Below are 22,795 nucleotides of genomic sequence, written 5' to 3' on the forward strand. Positions count from 1 at the left end.
CCAAAGAGAAATTCAAGATGATCACGCCCTGTCAGATAAAGTCCTCTTTACAGATGGGCGATTGGCTCAGCGTGGTGGACCTCCAGGATGCGTATATGCATAACCTGATCTGGAATCTGCATCGGAGATACCTGCAGTTTTCTGTGGGGGAGGAGCACTTCCAGTTCCAAGTGCTCTCTTTTGGCCTCAGCTCGGCACTGCATGCTTTACGAAGATGATGTGGTTATCGCAGCTTATCTTCGGCTATAGGGTATCCATATTTCGACAATAGCTGCTGCGCAGTCCTTGTCCGCTGGAAGCCTCGAGCAATCTTCAGTCTCTCCTCCAGCTCCTGTTTCACCTTGGGCCGTCGGTGAACTGGCGGAAATCTTCCATGATGGTCTCGCAGGACTTGACTTTCCTGGGTTTTCGTTGGAACACGATCGACTGCAGAGTTTACCTGACCGGGGACAGAATGGCGGATCTGTTGGCCACGTGTCAGATGTTTGCGCAGTCGGAGAGCATGTCGGCCTGGAAGTTCCAGAGGCTTCTGGGCCTCATGTGTATTGGCTCTTCCCCTTGCTCGACTCAAGATGAAGCGGACACAAATGGCTCTTCGGAGTCCAGACTCCAAGATAATATCGATTCTGGCTTTCATGAGAGTGAACCTGGTGTGGTGGTCATCTCTCAGCAACCTGTCGGTGGGTGCATGTTTCCAAGACCAAGCTCCGATGGTGACGATCACAAGGGACCCCTCCCTTCTGGGGAGGACGACGTTGGATCTTCTTCAGGTCTCCGACCTCTGCTCGCCACAAGAGAAGTTCCTTCATATAAATCATCTGGACCTTCAGGCGATCTTCCTGGCACTCAAGGCATTCAGGTCAGTCATTGCCAACAAGGTGGTTTGTGTCCACACGGACAATGTGGTGTCCATGTTTTACATCAACAAGCAGGGGGGCACCAAGTCTCCTCTAGTGGATCTTGCCATTCAGATTTCGGAATGGGCGGTTCAGCATGGTGTCTGGCTGGTGGCAGTACACATCCAGGGCCAGCTGAACGTCACGGCAGATGCCCTCGGCCGACAAACAATGGTCAGCTACGAGTCGGAATTGAAAGCGGAGGTCCTCTTGCAGATATTCCTGTGTCGGTGCACTCCGGAATTGGACCTCTTCGCATCTTCGGCAAACAAGAAACTTCCTCTGTATGCCTCCATTAATGGGCTGGGAGCTTCCTCTCTGGGAGATGCTCTCGAGATTCCATGGCACAACATGAGGGCCTATGCTTTCCCCCCTCTGCCTCTGATTCATCGGACGATTTGCAAGCTGAAGAAGACAATGAATTGTTCTCTTCTGCTCATAGCTCTGGTGTGGCCGGCCAGGTTCTGCTTTTCAGAGCTTCAACATCTGTCGGTGTGTGCACCGATCAGGCTTCTGCTAGTTCCCGATCTGCTTCACCAGAGAGATTGACCGCTGTGGCACCCCTCCCCACAATCGTTCAGCTTGGCGGCATGGTGCCCGAGTTCAGATCTTTAGAACATCTTAACCTGTCTGCTGACAACACGTGCATAATTCAGGCAGCCAGGAAGCCCTCAACGAGGTCGCAGTATAGGAGCAAGTGGCTTTGGTTCTGTCACTGGTGCTTAGCCAAACAGTTGGACCCCAGGGTGGCTACAATTGACATGGTGCTGTCCTTCGTCTCATCTGGCAGAGTCGGGCATTCATGTCCTATCATGCAGGACTTATCTTTCGGCTGTGGCCACCTACCTATCCACGGACCAGTGCTCTTTCTCACTATAAAACCCAGTGATTAAACAGCACTTTGCGGGTCTTCTGCGTCTTTATCCTCCTGTTCGCAAACCGCATCCGGGGTGGGATCTGAATGTGGTTCTTACGGCCTTATGCCATAAGCCTTTCGAACCAATGGCTACGGTAGATCTTAAGCACCTTTTGTGGAAGGTGGCTTTTTTTGGTCGGTGTTACCTCGGCAAGGCGAGTGACTGAGCTCCAAGCTTTGTCGGTGGAGCATCCCTCCTTAGTTTTCCACAAGGAGTTGTCCTTAGGACAAATCCTTCTTTCCTACCAAAGGTGTTTTCCGATTTCCATTTAAATCAGTCAGTCAATCTCGCTGCTGTTTTCTTTCCAAATCCGGCTTCGGAAGCCGATAGGGTCTTGCATTGCCTGGATGTTAAGTTCTATCTGGACAGAACTTCTGAATTTATGAGTTCTTCTCAACTTTTGGTGACCTTTTGTAACCCGCAAAGCAAGCAGGCCTCCAAAGCGACTATCTCCAGATGGATCGCTGCCTCTATTACGGAGTCTTACACTGTTCAGGGTCTACAGACTCCTAAAGGGATTCATGCACATCTGGTACAGGGCAAGGCAGCTGCAGTTGCCTTTCAAAAGTATGTCCCCTGGGAGACCATTGCGAAAGCGGCTACTTGGGCCTCCCCATCGGCTTTTTGTAAACATTACTGCTTGGACTTGAGCTCCAGATCTGATGTCAGTTTGGCCAGGCTGCGCTGAAAACCCTTTTTCAGTAAGGGGGTTTCCATCCAACCGTAGTTCCTGTGAGGAGTGCTTGCAAATCTCCCATAAGTATGGAGGAAAGGGGACGGGACGTAGGAGTATAACCAGGTTACTCACCGTAGTGACCAGCTTACTCCTAGTCCATAATCCCCTTTCCTCCATACGCCCGGCCGCCGTCCCCTCTAATAACGTTCCTCTATTATTGCTAAAAGTTCTCTGACCTGGCAATAGAAAAGGACTGATGGGTGATGCGCTGGGCGGAGCTAAGAAGGGTGGGGATATGGCCGTGTGTGGTACCACACGTAAAAAGAGAGGAAGGACACATTTTTCAAAAATTTGATGCGTTTTACAAAGTGATCCGGTCCCGTCCCACAGGACGGAGGAATGTCCCTAAGTATGGAGGAAAGGGGACTATGGACTAGGAGTAAGGTGGACACTACGGTGAGTAACCTGGTTATTATTCTTCCCCAAATCACAACAAATGGTCTTCAAAACATTGAACATTCCCCTGGAAACTTCTGCTTTAGATGACACAATGTCAGAATATGGTTTCAGATTTGGCAGTGGCATGGCACATCTTGACTAGGCATCAAAGCATAAAAGGATTATTAATCTTCACGCTATACGGGGTCTACACCAGTACGTTCATTATGTAATGCCGAAATCATAGGGCTTCTGAAGTCGAGACAGAAATGCAAAATGTGGTTATACTTCAGTGCCTTGTTTTTGTTTACAGACCCTCTCTGTGGCAAGGGTAGCCCAAAGCTACTACCGATTCATATTATGCAATAACAGCCCCTTCCCATCATCCCCATGTGACTTCTGAGATGGGCCTGTCATAGCTTGCAATTTGTGACCATGCAGATGTGTAGTGCTGGGACACGTGTGCAGAGAGGGTGTCCGGTCCTGCCCATGCAGTAATAGGTCAGTGGAGGACAGTCTGCATGGGCATGGCCGAGGCCCCCTTTTACATCCAAGAATCACTAATTCTTTTGAAAATGATGATTTTGCCGTGCTGACAGGATGTACAGCGCAAGCGTTTGAACGCAAGAGGACGGGAAAACCGGGTATATATGCAACCTGGAATATTTGAGTGCAGTGATGCTTAACACAATGGGGTGCCACATATCTGTGAGAGGTATTGCCCTTTAATGTCCCTCTCATGAACCATTCACACGTATACTTTAAATTGCAGGAGCCTAGGAAATGGAAACACATGGATCAGAAATGTACCCTTTAAGTTACTTACAATTCTCACTTATGTCAACATATAACATTACTTATGCTATCATTATTTGTATTATTACTACCTTACTTTCTTCTTGAATTTCGGAATAAGAAACTATCAAGTCAACAATAGAAACACACCACAAATTCACAGAATCACTACAACAAGTTTAATAAATCAGATCGTATAACACCAAATTCGATTAAAGACAACGTGTTGTGAAACTGTTCTTAAGACGCCGAGTAAACACAAACCTTTATTTTTTGGCCTAAATGTTGCAGAAATAGACGGAACACCACTCAAGGGACAATAAAAGCACCAACAGACAATTACAAAATATTTCCCTCATGTTCTATCACATACAAAAGACAACAAAGTCCTGGCTACCTGTGCGCATCCTTTTCTATACTTCCTTACATTAAAAGTATAAAATCTTGTGACTGATGGTTACTTCAGACAATGTCTGGAGTACAGAGCACCCAAAACAGTAACGCCAAAAATCAGTGCCAACACTAAACGTTTTACAAAGTCAACAGGAACGCCTGCTTTCATCCTGGTGCTGCCTCACACGTAAGAGGTGGGGAAGAAGTGGGAAAGGGCTGGCCTCCTGCTGGGTCTAATTTACGTCAAGCTTAGCCAGTTCCTGTACATAAATACCTATGCTCTCACTGTCAAAGAGCACAAAATAAACCGTCTTGATTGAAGAAGACATTGTGGATACAAAATAGCTGTTGATCGCTTTTAGGATCAGTTGAGCTGCCGTTTGCTTGGGGAAGCCATTTCTGAAAGATACAAAAGAAATAGACAAGCAAGTTGAATGGAAGTCACTCATTCTGGCAAGGTGAACACTGTCTGCAACTCTTCAAAACCGCAGCGAAAGAAGCCTTAGCACTTGGGAACCCCCTTGCACGACTAGCGAGCTAGAAGGCACGTCTCTACAAAATTGAAGACAACATGCGATTGTGCATACTTTTTATCACTATGATCGTCCATGAACAAAATCAAATACATTCTCACCGTGGACAGTGAAGGTATCTTAAAATAAGATATATAACCGATAATGGCTGGTTCTGACGAAATTGGAAAACAAAAAATTCAAGGTTAAGTACTTTGTGATGTACCCCCAATCAAAAAACCTTTAAATAACTTAAGTCACATAATATTTTTGCGTTTGTAATTATGTTTTATATAGCGCAAACCCAGATTAGGAGCAACATGTGTTAGAGATAACAAGATGGGTACATTTACAAGACAATCCAGGAGCAGCGGTAATTCGGGGACAGTGGATCCCAAGCCACACCCAGAAATTCCATAAAAGCAGGGTCATACATTAATTTTCTGAACTGCAGGAGCATTGGCACATTCCTGCTTGGGACGGGGAAGGTATGCCAGTCTGTTGGAGCATAGCAAGAGGAGGAATGTTTCCTGGCCTTTTCGCCAGGTGCCACTTATAGTTCAAGCCATGTGGTAGTCAGGCTCCTGGACGAGTGTGCCAACAGAGTTGGTAAGTTTGGCAGTGAGTTAGGCAGGTGTTCAGACAGTGGTTGCCCTGTATGTGACACAGGTGCTTTGGAAGAAAATTGCGATGGTGATAGTACCAGGTGTACGGTACACAAAATGAGGGTGACGTGTTTGAATTTCTTGGAACTTATGAGGTGTCCCACAGCGTGATGGGTCCCCTTGAGACGTGCTAGGTATATGGCAGAGAGTCCAGCAAGGAGGGCATTTTCCCCATCAATGCAGGCAATCTCAGCGGCCTGTATCACGATCAGGAAGTGCTGCGATGGGAGAGGGAATTGATCTTGCTGAACAGTGAACTGATACAAAGAAGTCTGAGCCCTTTTGTTACTATGCCACTGGAAGAAGGTGATACTTTATATGATGAATCCAAGGGATTTGGTGGCGAGGATGAGTTCGGAAGAGTATCCATGAAACTGCATATCATTCAGCCATCCATGGATTATTTCCTATTTGGATGGGTGACCGGGGAGAACAAATTCGTTTTGGCTGGGTTGAGTTTTAGTCCACATTTGAATGGTGTCAAGCTGGTTGTTGTCGTAGTAGCAGTTCCCCCTTAGGTACAGCTGGGCATTGTCCGCATATTGGTGTAGAGATGTTAGGATCATTGCACAGTGACTCTAGTGATTCCAGATACATGTTGAAAAACTCTCGGGAAGCGTAATGAGCCAAGTGCGACTCTGCAGTTAACCGGGGGGTGTTGGGCTCTGAAAGAGCCCATCTAAACACATAAGAGAACCCCCGGAGAACAATGCATAAGAAGCCGCTTCTTTGTGAAAGGAGGCAGATCGAAGTGTGGTGGTTGACCGCATCAAAGGTGGCAGAAAGTCCAGAAGCACCAAGAGGCAAGAGGCCCATTTGTCAATGATCTGGAGAGCATCACCAATTACCGAGATATCAGCAGTTTCTGTGCTACCTATGGGACAGACCGCAGATTTGTAATACCTGCGCAGGTTGTGGGGATGATCTCCTCTAGGAGTTTACTGGCTACTAACTTATCAATGATTTTACCATAAATGGGAGGCTGATTGGCCTGTAGCTGGCATGGTCTAGTAGGGCTAGAGTGTTAAAGAAAAAAACATTTTAAGATGTTGGCAGATCAGTCCTGTCTGCCCACTCTATTTTATAAGGTGTTTTTATGTTTCTTCATTGCACTTTGACAGCCACCATTAACCTTAGTTGGTTAATTAATGCACTTCAGTGTAATTATGAGTTAGTCTGTAACAGTGTTTCACAGTATGGCAGATTATAGCTAGAGGAGGTATTTTCTTCATGTGGTATTTGGGAATACCACATGCAGATAACACCTCACAATACGAGGATTAATTCTGATTGAAAGGGTGGAGGTAGAATGACTTGTTTCTCTCCAATATGTTAAAAGGTTTTTGTCCCTTAAGTTAAGGGATGTGCTAGCACATGACATGCATTACTCACCGTAATAGCATTTCTGACGATTGTATCGGCTTAGATTCACATGCTCTGCATATGGTCCGACATCCAGTGGTAACTGCAGAGTATTGCATCTTGTCTTTCGGGGACCGAAAGGGGATGTCGGCATAGGCGTGTCTGTAACACTATCCCTATCGTGACGTGTAATGTACCCAAAATCCCTCACACGCCGAGGTCCCTCCAGTTGTATTTTACTGCCATGAGGGAACCCCAGGCTATTGTGAGTGAGTACATAAAGAGAGAAAGTAGTAAGACTTCTACGTTCCTTCCACCCCGAGCGGAGAGGCAGGGAGGGCGCATGTGAATCTAAGCATATACAATAATTAGAAATGCAATTACGGTGAGTAATGCATTTCTTCTGATGCTCGTTAATCTTCTTAGAATCACATGCTGTGCATAGACTAGCGAGCAGTACCCGGAGTTGGAGTTGGGTTGTGAGAAGGAACAGTAGTGAAAGATGTCTTAATACTGCTTTTCCCACCCAAGAATCAGATCTAGAATGAGTTTTGTAAAGGTGTGTACAGAACTCCAGGTTGCCGCTTTGCAGATCGACTCAGGGGGAACATTTGCAATGAATGCTATGGAAGCCCCAGTGCCCAGAGTAGAGTGTGCTCTAGGCCTGAAGGGCAGTTCTCTCTTAGCAAGAGTGTAACAGTGTGATGCATTTTACAATCCACTTTGAGATAGCTAATTTAGAGACAGGATTCCCTTCTCTACCAGCTGCCACTGAAACTAAAAACTGGTTTGTCTTCCTCAGTGGTTTTGTTCTCTCCAGGTAAAATATGACTGCCCTACGCACCTCTAGTGTGTATAGGCTTCTTTCGGCCATGCTAGTGGGATTCTGGAAGAAAGTGGATAGTTCAATTGATTGGTTCACATGGAACTTTGAAATGTACTTAGGCGCACATCTAGGATGAGCGCGCAGAACCACCTTATCCCTGTGGACTGTAACAAAAGGGTCTAGAACTGAAAGGGCCTGTAGTTCACTAACCCTTCTAATAGAAGTGATAGCCACTAGGAAGGTCGTCTTGTAAGCAAAGTCTTTTAGAATTGCTTTATGCATTGGCTCAAAGGGAGATCCAATGAGTCTGGTTAAAACCACATTTAGATCCCATCCAGGAGATGGGTGAGAAATGGGGGATGGATTCTCTTAACTCCTTCCATAAAAGCCTTAATAACCGGTATTTTCCACCACAACACTTTCTGTTGTGACATAGTGTAGGCTGAGAGAGCAGCTAGATGAACCTTTAGGGAATTGAAAACCAGTCCTGAGTCTAACAAATGGGTTAGGTAGAACACAATGTGTGTAGGTGAGCAATCAATGGGATTGACGCCCTTGGTATTACACCAGATGACAAAGCGTTTCCATTTACAGGAGCAACAATAGAACGTGCTAGGTTTTCTAGCTTTCCCGAGTATGTCCATGCATCTCTGAGGGAGTTGAAGGTGTCCAAAACTCTATGACCTCAGGAGCCAGGCCGCTAAATTCAGAGTTTGCGGGCATGGGTGTAGTGTCTCCCCCCGTCCTGAGACAACATGTTGTACGGGCAGGGTAGTTCCACCAGGGGGGGCGGAGAGGGACATCTCCATTCGATGAGCGAACCAGGGTTGGCGGGCCTACATGGGGGCCACTAAGATCATGGTAACTGGTTCCTGGTGCATCTTGTGCACTATCTTGTTGAGAAGGGGAGTCAGGGCAGGAGTTGGGCGAAGCGGAGAGAAAGTTCCCTGACCATGCTAACCAGAGTCTGTTCCCCTTGGAACGGTTCTGGGGATACCTGGAGGCGTATTCTTGGCATTGGGTGTTCTCCCGAGTAGCAAACAGGTCTATCTCTGGGAAGCCCCATTCTGCAAAGATGTTGAAGACGATGTTTTTGTGTAGACGCCATTCATATTCTAAGGGCAGTGGGAAATCTCTGCTGAGCACATCCGCCAGAAGATTGAGTCCCCCTGGAACGTGTTAGGACAACAGGAACATCTTGTGTTTGAAAGCCCACATCCAAATGTTTTGGGACAGCTTGGATAGCCCGGGAGAGTGTGTGCCCCCTTGTTTGTTTAGGTAATACATTGCTGCCGTGCTGCTGTCAGGACCAAAACTGTCTTCCCTTTTAGCTGTGTCTGAAAGGCCTTTAATGCTTTGAATAGTGCTAATAGGTCTAACAGATTTATATGGTTGGATGCTACTTGTGGGGACCACACTCCATGCGCTGTCTGCTGAAGTAGGTGAGCCCCCCACCCCGTGAAAGATGTGTCTGTCGTGAGAGTGGCTTCCACTGTGGGGGTGGTGAAGGTCTTCACCTTCAAGATGTTTTCCCTTGACCACCACTGCAGAGAGAGAACGAGGGCTGGCGAGACAACTACCAGGTCTTCCCATTGTCCACTGGCCTGACACCACTGGCTGTTGACCCACTCATGCATGGAACGCATTCGCAGCCGCGCGTGCAGAACTAAATAAATGCATGACGCCATCATACCTAGCAAGCACATTGCCTTGCGTACCGTCACTTCCCGACTGGCTACATACTGAGGGATCTGAGAATGCATGTTCGCAACCCTCTCGGAGGAGAAGACAAGACCCTCCTTTGTCTGAATCAGAGCACCTAGGAATTGTTTGGCTTGACTGGGGTCTAAGCTGGATTTCTTCTCTTTGATGGAGAATCCCAGACTGAATAGGAGGTCTATTGTCTTCTGAGTATTTCCTAGGGATGTCTCATAAGAGTCCCCTGTTATGAGCCAGTCGTCGAGGTAAGGGTAGACAGGGACAGATAGTCTGCGCAGGTGCGCTGCTGCCACTGCCAGGACCTTCGTAAACACCCTTGGCACTGAGGCAATGCCGAAGGGGAGTACTTTGAACTGATAGTGCTTGTCCTCTATCATGAACCGTAGGTATTTTCTGTGTGCTGGCAACATTGAAATAGGAAAGTATGCATCTTTCATGTTCAATGTTGCCATGTAATCCCCCTGTTTCAACAGTGGGATTACTTCCTGCAGAGTTACCATACAAAACGTTTGAGGTTTGACAAACTTGTTTGCTGGGCGCAAGTCTAGTACAGGGCGCATGGTGAGGTCCTTTTTGGGTACAAGGAAGTACACTGAATAAATACCCTTGTTTACCTGAAGAATAGGGACGGCTTCTATGGCGTCCTTTTCCAGAAGTGCTTCCACCTCTTGTTTCAGGATTCGCAGATGGTCTAGCGTCTTGTCTTGGACGGTCTGCGAATTCCACGCAGTACCCATGGGCAACTGTTTTTAGAACCCACTGGTCTGATGTAATCCCATCCCATGCCGAAAGGAAAGATGTTAAGCGCCTCCCGACCGGGGTGACATTGGAGGGGACCTGGAGTTGTGGCCTCTGCTCCTGCATCGCTGACCCCTAGATGGATTGTTGGCAGGGGTGCTTGATGCTTGACCTGAGTTCCAGTTGTTTCCCATGTTGTACATGTTTTGGGCGGAACGGGATTGGCTTCGAAAGGACTGGCAGGAACCGCTTCCCCTTTGAGAGGATGGTTTTTGTTTGATTTGTTACAGGGACTTAAGAGTCTCATGCTCTTTTTTCGCAGTCCCCAGAGCCTCATCGACGGAAGGTTTGTTAATAAGAGCTGTTTGGGTCTCCGGCTTGAAGCCCAAGTTTCGGAGCCAAGCATGCCGCTTAAGCAGTGTGCCCTGAGCCAGGGATCTTCCCGCCTTCTCCGCAGTATCCAGAGTGTATTTTAATACATTTTGGTTGACCTGCATGCCCTCGGCCACGATGGCGAGTAATTTGGTCTTTGCGGGTTCAGGTAACTCCTGGAGACCTTCTTGCATAAGGTTCCATTGCACATCAGCATAACTGGCAAGCAACATGGTGTTGTTTGCTATGCGAGTGGTAAAAGCAGCTGCCGTGGTAATATGTTTACCCAAGGCATACAATCTTTTTGACTCCTTATCGGGAGGTGCCTCTCCCGTAGCAAGGGGTAGTCCTGCCCGTTTCCGGGTGGTGGTAAACACTAGGGAATCGGGACTGGCGTGGCTTTTAATATATTGAGGGTCAGTAAGCGATGGCCGAAATAATTTTACCACCCTTGGATTTTCTGCTCTGGTCTGGGCTGGTGTGACAAGAGAAGGAGCCAATCTCCTCTTAATGGTGTTTAGGAGAGGAATGGCTTGACTTGAGGGGGGTTTTTCTTTAAGAATATCCTCCACGAAATCTTGTTCAGGTATGGCTTCTTGGGTGGCGATCCGAAAATAAATCGGCTGCCTTCCTTAAGATGGCATTAAAGGCCATCAGATCGTCTACTGGTGAAGCCTGGCAGGAGGGGTGGAAGGAGGGGAGTCCAAACACAGCACATCTGTGTCCTGATTGTGAGTAGAGAGCGCCCATGGCTCTGTCTCAATTTGATGAGTGTCCTCGCAGTTGTCCGTGGCATCCGCCTGGTCATCTGCAGTGTAGTCCTGTAGGAAGGTAGTATCTTCTTCCTCATCATATATGTCTTGATATGGGTCCATTTGAATTTCATCTTCAGGGTGGATAGAAGTGAAATGTTCCTGAGAAGGTTCTAAATGTCCAGGAAACCTTAAGGTTGCCACAGAACGAGGATCCTCCCGAGGTCTCTTGGGTGTAGGGTGCTCTGAAAGTGAGACAATCCTTTCCAAGCGGTCCATGCACCCTTCAAATCTTTCCCTGGTCCATTTAGAGGTACCAGAAGGTGCAAAAGGTTTGAAAATCTTCATTTTCTTGCCTTTGGCGCCGGAATGTATTAGTAATAGTGCTAGACAAAGGCTCCTGACGGTCTTCATAGTCTTTGCGAGCATCGGGGTGCTGTGGCGCGTCTTTAGACTTGTCCACGGCACGCTCCTTGCATTTCTGTGTCCCACCATTAGTGCCCTGAGATTTCAATATATAAAGTTATGGCGAAGTACATACATTGGGCATGGCTTGCAAGATCGAATCTGTTAACAGGCTATGCAAGTTGACATGGGTTGCCCATGATGCGCGATCCTGTTATTCCTGGACGACACATCCACATGGCCTTCCTGTATGAGCTATGGCTGTGCTTAAAATGGAAGCTGTAGAACTGCTACAGTAAATTATTTTATATAGGGGCTGCGAGTTCTCTCCCCTTGGGTGTTTGTATTTAACTGCACAATTATCCTCCGAGCTGTTTTTTATTAATGCATTTTATTCGTCAATTATGTTACTCTTTTTAATAAAATTGTATGTACTGTATTTATGCTATTTGGACTTTATGGCCCAAGAAGAAGCTGGTGACACTGCTGGGCTTTTATTAAATGAAAGAACGGACATGTTTCATCATTTCCTATTGTGACCACACACATTAAAGACAGTGGCAGTCAAACACCAGTAGACTGCCATGAAGAAAGTAATAAACGAGAAAACAGTCTATGTTGCTCAGACGAGGTCTATAATTACATATGTTATTTGTGCATTCAGAAATGCCAAGCAAGGGGAATGTCTGTAGACTTTGTCGCAAAATTGAGGAGAAACACATTGCATGTTTTGCTCGAGTTGTTCCATAACACTAAGGCAATTTCAAAACTTGGTTCTGAAAGGAAGAAAAAAAAAATACAGGTATAGTAATGTGTTCACGGAAAATCATGAGGTTATATTTGTGAGAATAGAGAAAATACTTGTTTACATTTGAATTTGTGGTCCCAAAGTGATTGATATCTGCTAAAGTGCATTCTCGAGTTCATGGATTATGGGCTATTCTGCACACACTGACTAATGGTTTCTAAGCCAAAGGTCAAAGTTAAGGAAGTTTCATGCTAATGTTAGTTCAAAAGCACCTCAGGCCTAGCATGAAGGAAATGAAATAAAATGTGAAGTAAAGTTATTTCAAGTTGAAGCTCGATAGAAGAGAATTCAATGAATGCCTTTCCTACACCATCTGTTTCGTGACCACGTAACTCAAGAATCCAGGTCTCCAATCTACCAATTTCAAGAAGAACTTGCAGAAAGGTTTAACTTTCTAGGGGACATTCAATTCTAAAAAATATTCATAATTCCAGTACCATTGTGGCCAGGGAATTAGGTATACAAGTTCAGCTTTGTTGTAATGCACAACCAAAATAATATAAATAATATAATATATAATATAATTAATTAATAATGCTAAATTCGGTTTTCTGTGCGTTGTAGAGTTCAGAGACATCTCATAAGCATTAGAACATGCTTCTAAACAATCTAATGGTATTTAGCACAATCTTAAATGTACACAAGTATAGCTATTTAAGAAATCATTACTTTAACAGACAATCACCCACTTGCAACGGTGGAGGCAAAATACAAGTTAGAAACACCTTCTGAAGACATTATAAACCTTCCGAGGATTGGTTATGGGGGTCATGCAATAGAAATGGTCTGCATCAGATTATTGTGATTTGGGAGCAGTATGAGGAATACAAATTCTAAACCCTATGGGCACAAGGGGAGATATTTTATTACTGAAAGTTAACACAGACAATTTGATCACGTAAATGCATGCCAAATCTACAGACAGGGAACCGATTCACTAATTCCACGGCACAGGAGGATTCACCCACAGAGCCAGAAAGGGGACACGGCAGGGGATACCAGGTTGCCTGGATGCAAGGGCTGAGAAGGGGAATTTACCTGTTGTTCAGGTATTTGCTGTTCCAGCAGCAACTATAGGGTCCATGAGGATGTATCTTCAATGCAGACTCTGGTCCAAAGGTTCCCAGTCAACAATTGAGAAGGTAAGTGGACCAATGCCTCTTGTTATTCAGATGCAATAATTTGTTAGAAATAGAATATTGGGAAGAGGAGAATTTCCGTCTCTAGATAAAATAATATAATGGGCCTCATTAGGACTGTTGCGGCAACATCACGAGTTGCTCGCGGGTGCCGCTCTGGACGCTTGGTCAGACCAGGCGTGCAGAGCGGCACCCGCGAGCAGACCAGGATGGTAGCAGCGGTACCGTTATAAACGGTACCGCTGCTACCATCCTCCCCATTCCCATTTCGTCCTATGTCATGCTTGCCTTCAAATTTTGGGGCACCTGTAATTTCCTTTTGCAGCACACAGCACATTCTGTGCATTGTTGCTGGAGAGCCCCTTGGGCATCCCTTTTATTTTCATTTTCTTTTGTGAGATTAGCACTCATCACCTTATGCGGAGTGCTGAGGGGGTTACACTGTATCCCCTTTCTCACTGCTCTGGTAACATTTCTATTTCAGTAACAAACAAACCTGAATGGCTGGTGGAAGTGGACATGTTCTACCGACTTTTGTGTAATTTCTATTTGCAGACTTTGCCCACAGCAGCCGTAATGCACAGAAGGGTCACCATTGGCCCAAAATGGTGACTGTATTCTTTTTTCGTCATTTCTGGTTTGCTTGTCCTTTCTTGGTCCTTCTGCCGTGCTGGGTCGGGGGAAGTCCTGGTTTGACCTTTGTCTTTGGCAGGAATACTTTGTGAAGCCTGCTGAGGCTCCACAGTGTCTGAGGACAGGAAGCAGGGGAGCATCCCGAAACTCTGCAGTTCTTTGTCTTCTGGCATGCCTGCCTGGAAGCAGTTCCAACTGGGAGGTGGGCTGTCCTAAAAGGATAGCCATCCCACAAAGTTTGAATGTAGCACAAGTGCTGATTGGCTGGGATCCTGGATAAAAGGCTTGGATTCAGAGACTGAAGACAAGTCGACCACTGGAATTGTAGATCAGAAGAAGAAAAGGACCAGAGACGCCTACAGCACCTCCAAGCAACCAGAGAAGACTGCTGAAGTGACCGTAGATATCCTGACCCAATTTTCAAATCGACAGCGATGTTGGTCTTATAACTGCATTATATTCTTGAAACAGAATATTTTACAAAGTTTACTAGAAAGTGCTTTTTACTTACCTTGAATTGCATACTGCCATTCTATAAGTCTTTTACACTGTGGTTTACTTACCAGAAATATTGCATTGGTTATATGTGTTTGCTAATTGCGATAGTACTTACCTTTTTTTGAAGATGTATCTTTCCCTCGTGTATAAATAAAATAAATAACTATTTTGATTCAACTCAAGTGTGTTTCTCTTTGCACCATATGTATGCTATACGTTCTTTGTACTTTCCCACAGCCCTCTCTCCCTCCCAAGATAAGCCTGGCTGCTCAATCACCTATCAAACCTTGTGTGGTACAGGCCTGTACTAGTAGTTGGAGATCTGTATTGCCAAGTAGAGCGAGTCGTATACATCTCTGCACCAAAGGGCCAGGTTATGAAGTCCTAGTGGTGGTGAGATTTTAGAAAGACTCCCTAACAGACCATGATTCGGAATTCCTATTGTGGTAGGAAGGGCTTATCTTCTGCAGGGATCGAGTGGATTGCAGGTTGCTGGGACTTTAAGGATGCTGCTTGGGGATGCTGAAGATTGGGCCCATGAAGTTACATGTTACTTAGTCACCATTGAATGTTATCCGGTCTAGCTAGATGGCCTAAAATGTTTTTGTAGGACTGAGCTCAGATAGGTCCTTGTCATCCATACTTGGATGAAAGCAAGGCACACAAGATGGCTTGAGCTCAGCTCTATGAGGTCTAACTGTATCACCACATACTGGTAAAGTGGGATGTTTGGATTAGAGTGGAGCGACCCCAGAAGCTCCATTAGGGAATTAGATGATATGATGTGATAAGCCATTTATAACGCGCCTGTACACAGGTGTTTCTAGGCGTGACATGACACGGAAGGGTAGACAGAGGGAGGATGAAAACGAACAATCTTACTAGGCCTTGTGTCATTCAGATCGTGCAAATGCAATGCGGAGGGAAGAGGAGAAGTGCCAGGGGGCACGCAGGACAATTGTAGTGGCAAAACGCGGTAGGTGCTGCCAGACGTGGTCAGTGCTGCCAGGGTGGTGGCTCAAGTAAGTGCAGAGAGACAGGGGACTGTAGGATTGCAGATACAGTCCTGAAGTGGGTGGGATGCCCAGAGGCAGTGCAAGGGGCGACTGGTCATGCAGGAGCCTTGTGCCCTTGAGGTTCAGTGGGTGGCCAAGTAACCAGTTAGCACAACAGACAGGAGCATCAGCAGGAGAGAGAGAGAGAGTGTTAGGCAAGATTGTATGCAGTACCCTGTGGGTGCACTACAACAACACTGACCTCCTGGCAATAGGAACCCAACCTTAGGTATAAGTCTGTACTACACAGGTTGGTAGCGTGTTGAGCAGTCAGGCTCATCTCAAGAGGGGTCAATGTGAGCTGTGTTAGGGAGAATTCTCAAAAATGTGCCAATTCCCTCCACCTTAGAGAGCCCCCAACAACTTTGCTAGATTTGTTTAACTCAGAGAGAGTGAGACCATTTTTCCCCACACTCATGTATTTTGAATGTGAATGTTACCTCTGTTTCTTTTGGCTATGGAGTCTGAAACTCCATAGGCATCATCTTTTACATTGCGTCACACAGCACCTTCAGTGCAGTGACACAGGGAAGTCTTTTAGATTTTCCAAGGTTTAAATAACTTCTCTGAGATAAACTACTGTTTCCCAGAACAGTAAAGTGAAATTGACTTTACTTAGAAGTGTACTTGCTAGACCCAGCACACCCTATCTTACAATAGAGTGGAATGCTGGAGGGGTTACTTGGTATCCCCTGTGTCTAACTGCTCATGTAACATTTTTATGTTACCCTTTCCTCACAGAATGGCTGGTGGCATTGGTTTCGTTCCAAACTAGCATGGTTTGCATTTACCAAGGCTGTTCGCAGCTTTGCTAACGCTAACCGCGGGAGCCATCTTTTTAAAAATGGCGCAGAGCCATCTTTGACAAAATGGTCCCCGGTCTTTGTTTTTCCCAATGTTTTTTGTGGAAAGGTCCTACTAGAGAGTTTCTCTGTGCACCAAACCAGGTTTGGTCTCTTTGTTCATTTCGCCTTAGGCGGGCCTCAGGAGTGAAACGCACCCCTGGCTCCAGAGTGTCTGTGGTAGGCAGGAAGTGAGGGAGGTGCCCGAAACTCCATGTGCTTGGTCTCCTAGGAGTCCCAAATGCACTCTGTGGTGATTAGCAGGCTGACTGTCCGCCAAGGACAGCCACCCTGCTGGGTGAGTGACAGCTAGGCTGGAATGAATGGGAGAGAACTGTATAAAAGGAGAGTCTTTTGGCTTGGAAGGCAGAGTTGACCACTGGACGAAGGAACCGAAGAAGAGCTTGAAGAGGACGCCTGCAGCAACTCCTGGACCGCTGGTTTGTCCGGTGAAGCCCTGCTGCAGTGCCAACTTGCCAAGGTAGTATCGACAGAGAAGTCCGTGCAAGGACGACTTCGCCATTTGAGTTGGTGGGACCAGTCAAAACCAAAGTAAGCCACCTGGCCACCCATCTCGTAGCTGGTTGAATTTCCTCAGAGTTGCTGCAGGAAAACGTATAGCCAGGGAGAGGGACACCAGATTGTGTCCGTTACTTATAAGCTGGCCTAAAGCTTTTGGAAGATCCTCCGGACTCCCACGAAGCAAGACTGGCCAAGCCTGAGCTCTCTCAGCAGAGTGCGGGACCCCAGAAGCAAGAACAGTCCACCTTGATGGCCAGGAACCACGTTGTTGTCATTTGCGGTAGCTGAAACGCAAAATAGCCACTGAAAGTGAAGTTTGCCGGTTGCAGGTTTTGACAGTCCCAGTGCATTGCAGGAGTCCCCATACGTCCTCCCTCTTGTCCCCACAACTCAGGCTCAGGAATAGTGAGATCTGCACAGGAACAGAGGTCATCCGCTGCATCTTTTCTTCTTTACCAAGGTACTGTAAAACAAGCCTAAGAACTTACCTCTTACTGTAGAGGTGCTTGTAACTTCCACAACTCACAAGTCTAAAAAGCTTGTGGCCCTACATTTGATTCTTCTTTTCATCAAAGACTCCTAAGAACTTGTGCAAAGACTTTTCCATTTACTTACCAGAAGTGCTTTATCCTATCCAAGACTTTTGCCCATTGCCTTTGGCTTAGCCTATTGAATTGAATAACTCTTCTAGTGAACTCTAAAAGTATATGCACTGCTTAAGAAATGTGTGGCCTCTTGTGTTCTAATAACCTTTGCCTTTTACCAACTTATTAAGAGTGTTCTGAATGCCAACAGTAAGATATTAATGTCCCCAGCACCCGTGTTACTGAAGTCACCTGTGGGTGTAGGTTGTGTCTGTGGGCCATCCCAAAAGGGTCTTGTCTGACACAGAAACTCAAAGTGTACAGTATTGAAGTACATTTGTGTGTTACTATTCTATTGCTCCCTTCTGAAGAAGGCTTTATAACTGACTGATAAATAAATTAATAATTGTTTATGCAAGAAACCTTGAGTGTAAGAATTTATTTGAATACCTGTAACTGTGAATCTTTGTGCAACTCCACTACTGCTCACATTTCCCCTCTTCAGATAAAACCGGCTGCTCAACATGCTACCAAAACTGTGTAGTACAAGCTTATACCAAAGGTTGGGTTGCCTATACCTGTAGTCATAGTTGTTTGTAGTGTTCCCAGAGGGTACTGCATTCAAACTTTTCCTAACAAGCTGTAGGGGAGTTCACAGAGATTCACAGTGACAACTATCCAAATAAACTCTTACACACAAGGTTTCTTGATTAAACAATTATTAATTTAACAGTCAGTTTGAGTAAGCCTTCTTCAGAAGGGGCAATATAAACCTAACACACAAATACACTCTTAGTTTCTATAAATCAATAAGTACCCATTTGGGATGACACACAGACACTACACCCTCAGGTGACTTAAATAGTTAGGACACTGTGGACATTAATATATCACTGTTGCATGTAGAACAATACAGGAGTTTGTCAGAGAGAAAGGTTATTAGAATCGAACAAGGGATGTTACAAATACTCTGAAGCAAGTAAGTACTTTTGGTAACCCCCAATGCAAAGTTAGTAAACCCGTTCCTGGAAGGAAGACAAAACACAATATCAGAGGGAAGAAGAGCCATTCAGGGAGCCAAGCCAGGTCAAAGTCGATTGGGCAAAAGTCTAGGTGAGCTGAAGCAATGCTTGCAGGTAAGTAAAAGTCTTGCACAATGTTTTAGAAATCGTTGAAGGAAAGAAGAAATCAAAGTAGGGGCACAATCTGATTAGGCTTGTGAGGTAAAGAAGCTGATAGCAACTCCACAGAAGCAACCAAGACAAGTCTCCACCGAGACAAGTGAGGTTACGCAACAAGAGTTAAGTTCTCTTAGAATTTACAGTAACTTTGGTTAGAAGAAAAACGGTTTCAGCTGGCTTCTGTTCCTGTCCAGCTCTGCAGATCCTGTGTTCCTGGGCCTCAGTGGCACTTCGTAGTTTCAGCTCCTCGCGTCTCAGCAAGTAGCACCACCACGAACTGTTGGCTTTTGAGATGGGCTTCCCCATCTGGGGTCCAGCACTCTGTTGAGGTGGCTCAAGCTCGGTCAGCCCTGCTTTCTGGGTTTCCAGAGGATCTTCCTTAAGTTCTTGGTCAACTTAAAAGCAACGCACACAAACTGGTGTTCCTCTCCCTTGATCTACGGTTTCCAGTAGCAATTGCAGTGGAAATTCAACCAGCTTCGAGAGGATGTCCAGGTGGCTTACTTTGGAGTTGATTGGTTCCACCAACTCAAGGGGTGAAGTCGTCCTTGCAGGGTTTCTCTAGTGGAGGCGAATTCAGAACCTCAGCACAGCAGCAGGGCTTCATCGGGCAAACCAATGGTCCAGGAGTTGCAGCAGGCATCTCTTCCAAGTTCTTCTTCAGATTCCTTCGTCCAGTGGTCGACTCTGCCTTCCAAGTCAAAAAGCCTTGCCTCTTATGCAGGTTTCTCCCATTCATTCCAGCCTAGCTGTCAGTCACCCAGCAGGGTGGCTGTCCTTGCCGGACAGCCAGCCGGCCAATCACCTAGGAGTGCATTCCTGTCTCCTAGGAGACAAAGCACAGGGAGTTTCGGGCACCTCCTTCGCTTCCTGCGCCTGCCAGACACCCTGGAGCCAGAGGCGGGCTTCACTTGTGAATCCCGCCAAAGACAAAATGAACAAAGGGTCCAAACCTGATTTGGCACGCAGAGTAAATCTTTGGAAGGACCTTTCCACAAAGAAATGGCAAAAAAACTAAGACGGGGGCCATTTTGACAAAAATTGCACCCTTTGGTGCTTTACTGCAGCTGCGAACGCAGCCCCCGGTAAAAGCACTCCACGGTGGTTAAAAGTAAACCACTGCCACCAGCCATTCACTGAGGAAAGGGTAACATGGAACAAGTTACTTACCTGTAACTGTTGTTCTCCAGCATGGGTCTGGCATGGATTCTCATGCTCATGAATATTCCCAGTCATCAGGCTGGGAATCCTCAAACAATCAGTTTCACTTCTTTCTCCTAACAACCAATCACTGGTCTCTGGGTCATACTGCCCCCAGCCAATGACTGCCCTCTACCTAAGCCCCTCCTCTGGCAGCCATCTTCAGATTTGGTAGCACGTAAAGTGGCAGTAGGACCAGGAGAAGAGCCGCAGAGGGGTAGGCGGGAGGGTTCGCGCATGTGAATCCATGCCAGACCCATGCAGGAGAACAACAGTTACAACAGTTACATGAAACACTTGTGTATAGGCGCGTTACAAATGCCATATCATATATCATGTAAGTAACCTGTTCCTTCTCCAGCATGGGGTCTGGCATGGATTCACATGCTCATGAATAAAGAATACATAGCAGTACACAAATGCACAACCACGGGAGGTGGCAAGGCTCAATATTAAGAATCTCAACATTAATCATCTCTTACCTCCTCACCAGGCTCACCTTCAAGCGAATAAGTTGCGCAGCACTGCTTGGACGACTCTGGAGTCCTACCTGGAGTCCTGGGCGAAGCAGTAGAATCTCATGAAGGTGTGCGTTGATATCCACGTAGCAGCCCTGCAGATGTCCAGCAGGGGCACACCAGACAGGAACGCCGTAGTTGCAGCGATTGCTTTGGTCGAATGGGCTCTCAGGCAGCCAGGCAACGGTCAGTTTGCCAAGCGGTGATAATGGGTAATGCAGCCGGGGAACAACCTGTAATGTAAGCCTTGGAGAGGGCCTTCCCTTGGTTCACAAACAGCTGTGACGTCTTCCGAAAACTCTGTGCGGTCCACGTAGAACCTCAACGCTCTAGCCACATCCAGCGAGTGCAAAGTCCTCTCAGCTGGAAATGAAGGTGACGGGAAGAAAACAGGTAACACCAAGGGATCGTTGAGATGAAAGTCCGACGGCACCTTGGGCATGAAGGAGGGATGCGCCTGTAGCACTACTCTCGTCTCTTGACATGTTAAATACGGTGATTTACAAGGGAGAGCCTGGATCTCTCCCACTCGTGCAGAGGTCATGGCCACAAGAAACGCTGTCTTCCACAATAAGAATTTCAGTGGTGCCGAATGCATAGGCTCGAACGGTGGGCTCGTGAGCCTAGTCAGTACCACATTGAGCTCCCACGCCGGGGCCGGAGCCGTCACCGGCGGGAACGAACAGTAAAGTCCTTTGATGAGCTCCTTGACCAGGCAGTGTGTGACCACAGCGACGACCGTCCCGGAGTTCTGGTGTAGCAGGAGATAGCCGCCAGATGAACCTTGATGGAAGCATGTGCCAGCCGTGCTTTGGCCAGCGACAGCAAATACAGCTGGGTCGATCTTCTGTGCATGGCATTAGACTGCGTACCTCTTCTACTTATGTCAGTTGCATTTCAGTGTAGACGAAGCCCTGGCCTTGGCAAGCACCTCTTTGCAGTCCGCCGGGATTACATATCCTCCAAACTCTAGCGCTGCAGGAGCCAGGCCTGCATCTTCAGCAACCCTGGGTCGGGATGCAGGATCACGCCTTCTTCTCTGGCGAGACATCTGCGACCACCGGGAAGCTTGACTGGAGGGGACACTGACAAGTCCAGAAGGTCCGGGTACCATATCTGTACGCCGGTGCGACAAGAACCATCCTGCACTGGGACCGTCTGAGTTGATGAGTTGCAGAAGCAACGGCAACTGAGGGATTGCATAGAGAAACAGGCCGTCCCAGGGGAACGAGAATGCATCCCCCATACTCCCCGGCTGGGGAAACCTGCTGGCGAACCTCCGGCACTTGATGTTCGTTGCTGTCGCAAACAGATTGATATGGGGATTACCCCGTCGGAACTGAAGATCCACTCGGTCCTGCAGAAGCTCCCACTCGTGGCATGAGTGCAGCTCCCTGCTGAGGGAATCAGCGATTATGTTCTTCACTCCTGCCAGATGAAAAGGGACGAGGAACATCCCCTGGGCAACAGCCCAGTGCCATAGCTCCTGCGCCTCTCTGGAGAGTGCTGGGGATCTGGTGCCCCCCTGCTTCTGGATGTAGAACATCGTGGTGGTGTTTTCTGTGACGCACCGTATCACCTTGCCCTTGAGGGACAGAAGGAAAGACTTGAGGGCCCAAAACACTGCCCGTAGCTCCAGTCTGTTGATATGCAACGTCTTTTCCTCCGGTAGCCACAGGCCTCTTGCGTGGAGACTTCCAGTGTGCGTGACCCATCCTTCCAGGGAGGCGTCCGCCATGACCGTCTCCTGATGAGGTGGCGTCCGGAAGTCCGAGCCCGCTGACAGATGCGCGCGGACACCCCACCACCGTATCGCTGGACGGAATTTCTTGTCGATAGAGATCTTGTCCTCCAAGCTTCCCTATACCTGGATCCAACGGGCGTCAAAAAGCAGCCTGCACAGTCGAATGAGGTATATGCATGGCAACATTATGCCGGGAAAGGGACTTGATGGACCTTACCCTTGCGATCTTCAGGGTCAACAGCTGTTGCACCTTGCCCAGGATGGCCGCTATTCTCCCCTCCGATGGAGACACCACGCATGACACCGTGTTGAGTCGAGACCCCAGAAACAGTGCGTCTTGCGATGGCACCAAGCAAGATTTTGCATAGTTCACCGAGAACCCCAGCTCAGTCAGCAGCTGGACGGTTTCCACCGTATGTGCGACAACGATCTCCCTCGATTTTGCTCGGATGAGCCAGTCGTCCAGGTAGGCGTAAACGTGGATCCCTCATAGATGCAGCTGCGCCGCCACTGGCGCCAGGCACTTGATGAAAACCCTTAGCGCGACTTCAATCTGAAGGGAAGGGCCTTTAACTGATAATGTTGCCCTTGAACCACGAAGCGCA

General features: G+C 47.1%; 1 protein-coding gene across 4 annotated transcripts in view; it reads right to left on the reverse strand.

Moving 5' to 3' along the window:
• Window positions 1-3,878: 3,878 nt before the first annotated feature.
• Window positions 3,879-22,795, reverse strand: part of MACROH2A1 (macroH2A.1 histone) — a 350,602-nt gene continuing 331,685 nt past the window's right edge. For all 4 annotated transcript variants that reach the window (XM_069652584.1, XM_069652583.1, XM_069652585.1 and 1 more), the window contains exon 9: window positions 3,879-4,514. In XM_069652584.1, the coding sequence (XP_069508685.1) occupies window positions 4,349-4,514 (166 nt within the window). In that variant the 3' untranslated portion in view covers window positions 3,879-4,348. The remainder of the gene's footprint in view (window positions 4,515-22,795) is intronic.

This window comes from Ambystoma mexicanum, chromosome 3p (assembly GCF_040938575.1).
Source record: "Ambystoma mexicanum isolate Mex_15411 chromosome 3p, UKY_AmexF1_1, whole genome shotgun sequence".
In the NCBI taxonomy this organism is placed as follows: domain Eukaryota; kingdom Metazoa; phylum Chordata; class Amphibia; order Caudata; family Ambystomatidae; genus Ambystoma; species Ambystoma mexicanum.